General features: G+C 39.6%; 1 protein-coding gene across 1 annotated transcript; it reads left to right on the forward strand.

The window, feature by feature from the left end:
• The first annotated feature begins 3,928 nt into the window (after window positions 1-3,928).
• LOC148802131 (uncharacterized) lies at window positions 3,929-4,507 on the forward strand. Its single transcript, XM_088897829.1, has one exon. It carries the CDS (start codon window positions 3,929-3,931, stop codon window positions 4,505-4,507), a length of 579 nt encoding a protein of 192 aa, XP_088753955.1.
• The last annotated feature ends 4,336 nt before the right edge of the window (window positions 4,508-8,843 follow it).

The following is an 8,843-nucleotide window of genomic DNA, read 5'->3' on the forward strand; positions in this document are numbered from 1 at the left end:
ATTTCATTTTTTTTTCGTTAGTGTTTACTGGCGTGTCAATTGCCATAAAACTTAAGGGTAGTTTAAGACAATAGGTAAACAGTAAGGATGCAGGTTGTCAATTTCGTGAATAGTAGGGGTAGTTTAAGAGATTTACCCAAAATAGAATGATTGTCTATGTTTTATTAGGGGCAAAAATGACATTTTTATTATAGTTTCTTTCGATTAAATTTAGGGTCCATTTGGTTTGCAGGAATAGGGGTCTAGAATCGGAATCAGAATGTCTATTCCGATTCCAATTGTTTGGTTGGGTGGAACCGGAATCCCATTCCCATTCCTAGTGGAATGTCATTCCCCCATTTGAGGGAATGGCCATTCCCTACCCCTCCCTTGGGAATGAAATTCCATTCCTGATGATTTTAATTTTTATTCCCATTCCTGTCTGAACCAAACAGATTGTGGGAATGGATTATTCCGATTCTGATTCCAGAAGATTTTGATTTTGACTCCGATTACAAACCAAACGTACCCTTGTTTGAATGGATGTTAGGGTTAAAACTGCCATTTTCCACCTTTCTTCTAGTTGAAGGTTGATTAAGTAAATTAATTAAAAACTATAGGGAACGTTTTAGTAAAGCAAAATCTATAGGATAGGTTTAAGTTAAATCTGTGAAACTTTAAGGGTTGTTTTAGCAAGGAATTCATGGACAAACGGTGGTACGAGAAAAGAAACCATGTAAAGATGCTTTGGATGGCCCAACCCAAGCTTAAACCGACCCAATCCACAATTTTCACACGTATTTGCTTGGGTAATCTTTGGAGTAGCCTAACCCTTAAACAGCTGAGCCTAAGCTCATCGAGACCTTAACTCAATCTTGACCCAACTCGAGCCCACATGACATACTTACATAAGCACATGTATGTCCTGAGCCCCAAGCTCGGTCTGGGCTTAGGCCTCAGGTTCAACGAAGGGTTTGGGTACAGGTTAACCTTAAAGTCAGATCAACCCACGCAACATGCACCCATAAAACAAATTGAGTTTTGGTCACCCTAAATCGGGTTGAATTGGAATTCAAATTCAGTCTAATGAATGACATTCAAACTCCTATCTTTATTTTATCCACATGAATGTTTTTTTCTATAAATAGATAACGGCCATCAACAAAATCATCTTTTTGTTTCATATTGATCATCTTGGTCAGCAAATTAAACGAAGACCACAAACACGCTAATATAAAGATCATGGTTTTTAAAAGGGAACTGGTGATTGAATCGGTCATGGGTCCGGTTATTGGTTCAAACGGTTCAATCGTTTGACTTGAATGACTGACCCATTTTGACAAAAAATAAAAAATAATAAAAAAATTGGAAAATGGTCAAAACCGTTCGAACAATTAATCAGCCAGTTCAGTAGTTTATTGACCAAAATCAACAGTTTTGGAAGAAAAAACAATTTTAAAAGAAAACGAAACTGGTTAGATGACTGGTTTCCAGTTTTTCCGATCCAAACCGGTTTTGAAAACCATGTTAAAGATCGTCAGGAAAAAGGAAATTGATTTCAATTTATTGTCAACCAAAAGAAATTAATAGCTTATTAGTGTGTTGGGTATGATTGGATTCTTGATGGTTTATTATAGAACCAGACAAATAAGATATTATCTTTCAAAAACCCACATTCTTTTCTTCAAATTATTATTATTAAGAAAAAATGTAAAACAAAATACAAAGTAAAGAAAGAGAATATACTTATGAATTGGGTGGTTAGGAAGGTTTGACTATAGCCCAGGGGTATATTCTTCATAGATAGGAGGACGTCGTCAATGCTGAATGGTGTGGCGTATGGCCCCAGAGCTAAACTCGCTAAGGCCCAATATAAGAAATTAAGCCGTTCGTTCAAATTCCTCTATTTTAAAAAGACAAAAAAGTCCCTCCTTTTAAAAAAGAAAAAAAAAAACAAAAACAAAATGAAAAGCAATTCCTCACTTTGAAGGGATTCATATAAGTCAAGGCTAACCAATAATTTCTCTAGTGTTTTGCAGACTTGTCTAAAATAAAACAATACTCTTTATATTCCCTTTAATAGTCTTTGCATGTGTGTGATATTGCTCATATCAAATTAAATCCACCGTAGTGTGCCCGTATCAAATTAAATCAACTGTTGTGCTTTTGTCAAATTAAATCAATGGTTGTATGCTTCTATTATGGCATGCCTGTATCAAATCAAGTCCATGTTTGGTTTTCCTCCTTTTTTTTTAATTTTTTTTATTATAGGAAATAATAGACAAAAAGGAATAATATTAGAGTGTTTGGTTATAAAATTTTGTCAGAATGAAAAATCAATTCATACCGAAAAATTGAAGTAACTTGTTGCATGAAAAATAATCATGCCCTATTTTGTTCATTTTTATTTTAAAGAAACTCTATGCAGCAGTCCTAATCTGCGGACCTAGGTCTACAAAACCACCACCATAAATGTTTATTGGTTGACTACTGTGGAAACTTACGCCAACAGGCATTGACTTTCAGCCATCCACCAGTAAACATCTATGATTTTGGAGACCTAGGCTGACGGTTTATGATTGCTAGCACATTTTTTTTTAAGAATGAAAATGATCAACATAGAACACTTATCCGTTTGCAAAGAATTCGATTTTTAGGAAAATGTATTTTTGATTCATAACAATATTTTATCATTCTGCCTATTTTTTATTCATTTTTTCTCCATTTTAAAATTTCATCTTGACATGGAGAAAAAATGAGAGTTAAACCAACATGACATAAGTTGCCCAGATGTGATGAGTCATTGAGCCTAAATAATTTGTCAAAATGCCCATATGTGGATGTTCATGAACTGATCTTTATTTATTTTAGGACTTATAAATTTTTTAACATTTAAAAAATCTTTTTTTTTTTGAAAAAAATCTTTAAGTAGAGCCTTTCGGTGAATGATATGATAGGCTCAATATCCGTATACTATTGCTTCTTAATTAAATTTGCAAATCCGCCCCCTTCCCGTTGAATCTCTCGCGAATATCCGACAAATGAAAACGTTGGTGAAGTTTTTTCCACTTTTACCCATGTTAATTTTATTAAGAAATTAACTCCAAAAAGATGAATTAGTAGGAAAAAAGCACCAAGTAAACTACCGAAGAAGAATAGTAGAATACCAATTCCATAATAATTGACGAAACCGATACCTTGGCAACATAATTCGAAATTAGCCACGAACCGAACCAACGCGTTATTGGCTTCTGTTCCATGAAATTCAAGAATTCATGGTAGATATATCTCCCTCAATGGAACTGCACATAAAAATCCACATAGGTCATGGGAAGGGAATTAAGGCATGGATCGCCATCATCTACCAAGAACCACCCTCGCGTGACCATCTCTTCTCGAGTGAGATGGAGCTTTATCTTAGAATCGCCTTATCCTCTGTAATCCTTATCTTTATTTCTTGTATGTTTTAGTTGTTCTTGGATTTGTTTTTCATTATTTTTTTAGGAGACCGTAATTACATTCCTAGCGGTGAGCCGAACTCTGCTCTGTATATAAATTCCCAGTGATCGTTTGCTGGAATATAGATAGAAAGAAAGATCTTCCTTCGACTGTAGTTTCTCATCTCCCTTCGATTGTAGTTTCTCATGGTATCAGAACTCGAAACATTCGACCGTCGCACAACTTCTGAGTTTGATCATTCATGATCTCTGTCCATGGAGCAGAACACAACATTCTGAGTTGGCAGATTTCGACCATTCCTGATCTCTGTTCGTGGAGCAGATCACAACATTCTGAGTTTGCAGATTTCGATCATTCCTGATCTCTGTTCGTGGAGCAAATCTCCAAGGATTGTGCATAACTCTCTTTACTTTCGTTTGTCAAAGCTGGTATCTGTTCTTCGCTGAAACCAAAAAAAAAAACTGAGAAACCCTGCTTTGACTGATCGATCATGGCGGATAGAAGAGAGAAGCAGAATGAAGGTGAGGGCAGAAGCAGAAAGGTAGTCTCACCATACTACTTGACTGCCAACGACAACCCGGGTAATATAATTACCCAAGTTCAATTGAAAGGAGATAACTACGAAGAATGGGCTCGAGCAATGCGGATGGCGCTCCGAGCCAAGAAGAAGATCGAATTTCTCGATGGGACTATATCTCAGCCCACAGATGATTCACCAGAATTAGAAGATTGGTGGACTGTAAACTTGATGCTGGTTTCCTGGATCTTCAACACAATAGAACTGAGCCTGCGTTCTACGATCACGTATATGGAGGTCGTGAAGGATCTATGGGATGACATCAGAGAACGGTTTTCAGTAGGCAATGGGCCAAGAGTTCAGCAACTCAAGGCAGATCTCACGAACAACAAACAAGCCAGTCTCCCAATCGTGACATATTATGGCAAACTGAAACAAATATGGGAAGAACTTGCTAATTACGAGCAAATTCCAACATGCGTCTGTGCAGGTTGTAACTGTAATATTGTTGCAAAGCTGGAGAAGAGACGAGAAGAAGAAAGAGTCCATTAGTTTCTAATGGGCTTAGATGACACAGTATATGGAACAGTGCGTTCCAATATTCTGGGCACTGATCCGCTGCCAAACTTGAACAAAGCCTATGCCATGGTAATACAAGAGAAGCGGCTGAGAACCAAGACCCGCGGCAAAGAGGAAAAAAGAGAGGCGATGAGCTTTGCTGCACAAGCACAAGGTGGCACAAAAAGAATGGGACACGACACAAAAGAGAAATCTGGAGTGTGCACAAACTGCAGACGAACAGGACATGAGGCTGAGATTTGCTTTCAACACATCGGCTACCCGGACTGGTGGGGGGATCGGGCGAGATCTACTGGAAATGGGAAAGCTCAAGGCCGAGGAACACAAGGCAAAACTGGTCGTGGACATGGAGGCGTACAGAGAGCAAATGCTGCGCAAGCGGTAGGGCAAACTTCTGAACCAATCCACGTGACAGAAGGAGATCGTACAACATTCGGTGGATTGACTAATGAACAGTGGTAAACTTTTCTTAATCTCTTGATTTCTTGCAAACCCAGCACAAGTGAAAAGTTAACAGGTTTGAATTGGATAATTGATACAGGAGCCTCACACCATATGACTGGGAACTTGGATCACTTGCATGATACCGAGACCGTGACTGGTTGTCAGGTTGGATTGCCCGATGGAAAGTGTGTCATGGCAATAAAGAAAGGGACCGTCATTTTAAATAAACACATGAAGCTTACTAATGTGCTTTATGTTCATCGTTTGAATTGTAACCTGATATCTGTGTCGCAATTATTAGAGGAATCGAATTGTAATATCCAATTCCCTAATAAGTTTTGTGTTATACAGGACTGCACTTCGAGGATGGTGATTGGTGTGGGTGAACTACGCGGAGGGCTCTACTGCTTCAAAGGTGCATACTCAAGCAAAGTTCATAAAGCAGAGGTCGAAGCTTCATACGAGTTATGGTACAAGAGAATGGGTCATCCCTCCGAGAAAGTAATTAAACTTCTTCCTAATTTGAACATTAGATGTTGTAGTGGAAATCGGATTTGTGGTGTTTGTTCAAAAGCCAAACAGACAAGAGGTACGTTTGATTCTAGTGAAAATAATGCTAAAGGGACTTTCAATTTGATTCATTGTGATTTATGGGGTCCGTACTCTGTACGGACGTCTTGTGGTGCCTCGTATTTTTTGACTATTGTTGACGATTTCTCGCGAGCTGTTTGGATTTTCTTACTTAATGACAAAAGTGAAGTGAGCAAAACGCTGCGGAACTTCTTCACTATGGTTAAACGCCAATATGAAAAATTGGTGAAGATAGTTAGAAGCGATAATGGTACTGAATTTACTTGCTTAAAGGAATATTTTTCTGAGCAAGGTATAATACATCAGACCTCATGTGTTGAAACACCGCAACAGAACGAACGTGTCGAGAGAAAGCATAGACATGTACTAAATGTTGCGAGAGCCCTTAGATTTCAGGCTAATCTCCCTATTGAGTTTTGGGGAGAGTATGTTATAACGGCCGGTTATCTGATCAACAAGACCCCCTCCACTCTCTTTTTGGGAAAATCACCGTATGAGATGTTGTATAGGCAGAATCCAAGCTACAAACATATACGAACGTTTGGGTGTTTGTGTTATGCGCGAAGCCTAAATCGTAGTAGGGATAAGTTTGCTAGTAGAGCCATACGTTGTGTCTTTGTGGGATACCCCTTTGGGAAGAAGGGGTGGAGAGTTTATGACTTAGAAACCGATGAATATTTTGTTTCCAGGGATGTGGTGTTTTCAGAAATTGAGTTTCCCTATGCTATTGAAGAAAAACAAGTCGAACACGGACACAATGATGGTAATCTTCAATATAACCAGGTGGAGACTGAAGTGTATGACGAGGAGGATAATAAAAGTAAAAGAGAGGGAGAACAAAGCGACAGGTATGAAAATAATGAAGGGGAGCATGATGTAAGGGGGGCTCAGTGGAAGAAACAAATGCAGGGAGTGAGCAACTTGGACGAGGCCATAGAATGAAGCATCCTTCCAGTCGTCTCAAGGACTACGTCATATACACTACATGGTGTTCTAACCACAATCTGAGCCCCTCTGCTAGTTCATCTCGCCAATCTCACTCCTCAGGTACTCCCTATCCTATAACACAGTATGTGAATTGTGATAAATTTTTTTTGCGACACCGCTCTTTCTTTGCAGTTGTCACAACTAGTCATGAGCCCTAGAGTTATTTAGAGGCTGTCAAGGACTCTCGTTGGAGAGAGGCAATGAGAAAGGAAATTGAAGCTTTAGAAAACAATAGAACATGGACAGTGGTAGACTTGCCACCAGGGAAGAAGGCTCTCGGAAGTAAGTGGGTCTACAAGATAAAGTACAACTCAGATGTCACAATAGAGCGGTACAAGGCGCGTTTGGTGATCTTCGGAAACAAACAGGTTGAAGGGATTGACTACAATGAAACGTTTGCACCTGTGGCAAAGATGGTTACAGTTCGGACAATCCTTGCAGTTGTTGCGGCTAGAAACTGGGAACTGCGTCAGATGGATGTGCAGAACGCATTTCTCCATGGAGATCTGCAAGAAGAAGTGTATATGAAGATGCCTCCTGGATTTGCTTCAAGACTACCTGGAAAGGTGTGCAAGCTGCACAAGTTGCTTTATGGTTTGAAACAAGCTCCTCGTTGCTGGTTTGCTAAACTCACGGGAGCCTTGAAACAATATGGCTTTACCCAGTCACAATCTGATTACTCATTGTTTACGCTTCGACGGAAGCACGAACAGTTAAATATTTTGGTTTACGTGGACGATCTTGTCATCTTTGGAAATAACGGCAATGCCATTTTGAGATTCAAGAAGTATCTCAGCCAATGCTTCCACATGAAGGACTTGGGAACTTTGAAATGCTTTTTAGGAGTGGAGGTTGCCAGAAGCTAGAAAGGTATTTTTCTTTGTCAGCAGAAGTACGCGTTGGATATCATATCAGAAACTGGTTTGTTAGGCGCTAAGCCAGCTAGACTTCCCCTATAACAAAATCATAAACTAGCTCTGGCAGATGGTCCTCAGATGATAAAGCCGGAGAGTTATAGGAGGCTAGTGGGTTGTTTAATTTACTTGACCATTACCCGTCCTGAATTGTCCTATTGTGTGCATGTGCTCGCTCAATTTATGCAGAACCTCGTGAAGAACACTGGGAGGCGGCTTTGCGAGTGGTGCGATATTTGAAAGGTGACCCGGGACAGGGAATTTTCCTTCCAGCTGACAGTGATCTTCGATTGTATGCCTACTGTGACTCTGACTGGGCCGGGTTTCCACTGACACAACGCTCTCTCACAGGAAACTTTGTTTTATTGGGCCGAACACCTATATCGTGGAAGACAAATAAGCAACTTACAGTGTCTAGATCATCAATTGAGGCGGAATACAGGTTTATGGCAACAGCTACATGTGAATTGAAATGGTTAAAAGGGTTGTTGCATTTATTAGGAGTTGATCATCTTGACCCTATGCGGTTATACTGTGATAGTCAAGCAACCTTGCATATCGTTGCGAATCCGGTCTTCCATGAGAGGACTAAACACATTGAAGTAGACTGTCACTTTGTCCGCGGTGAGATCCAGAATGGGAATATATAGCCTTCCTACTTCCGGACTTCAGAGCAACTTGCCGATATATTTACAAAGGCCCTGGGCAGACAACAATTCGAACATCTTCTTGCCAAGTTGGGCATTTCCCATTTACATGCTCCAACCTGAGGGGGGTATTAAGCAGGCGAGCCTTATCTTAGAATCGCCTTATCCTCTGTAAACCTTATCCTTATCTCCCTTCGACTGTAGTTTCTCAAGATGCATTGATCTCTCCTGCAACTTAGTTGAAACCAGCAGGTGACGTGCTCTTTCCAAACTTTCCGATCGATCTGGTATGACCGGCATCGGTGAAAGCCCGGTGTCTTCATTTGATTGTTTCCTTCACCATCACCGCCTCACCGGTGAGTGTGGACATTAGCGTTAACCCAAGAGTCAAGAGAGACTAGAGACGGTCTCTGTGTTGCTTTATACGTTTATTCCAAAGATGGAGGCTTTTGTTTTGTTAGGACCAAATCCAAAACCTACGATGGGTTTAAGTAATTTACCTAAATTATGATTAATTATATAGTTTTTTGTTTTTGGCTAAAAGAATTATTATTATATAATTACACTAAAATTCAATAATAAATCAAGAAGAATGAAAAGAAAGAACAAAAGGAATAGAAGCCAGAAAGCGGAGACGGACGGTTGTACTTGTACAACACGCGTAGCACTCACTACTAGCTTAGCTGTGCCTATATAGAAAGACACTAGACAGATAGATATTGAGAT

This window comes from Nelumbo nucifera, chromosome 2, assembly GCF_055504915.1.
Source record: "Nelumbo nucifera cultivar China Antique chromosome 2, China Antique-T2T, whole genome shotgun sequence".
Taxonomy (NCBI): domain Eukaryota; kingdom Viridiplantae; phylum Streptophyta; class Magnoliopsida; order Proteales; family Nelumbonaceae; genus Nelumbo; species Nelumbo nucifera.

Bases quoted from the DNA above. Each gene is read 5' to 3' on its own strand.
- LOC148802131 (XM_088897829.1), top strand. From the start codon at position 3,929: ATGGCGGATAGAAGAGAGAAGCAGAATGAAGGTGAGGGCAGAAGCAGA.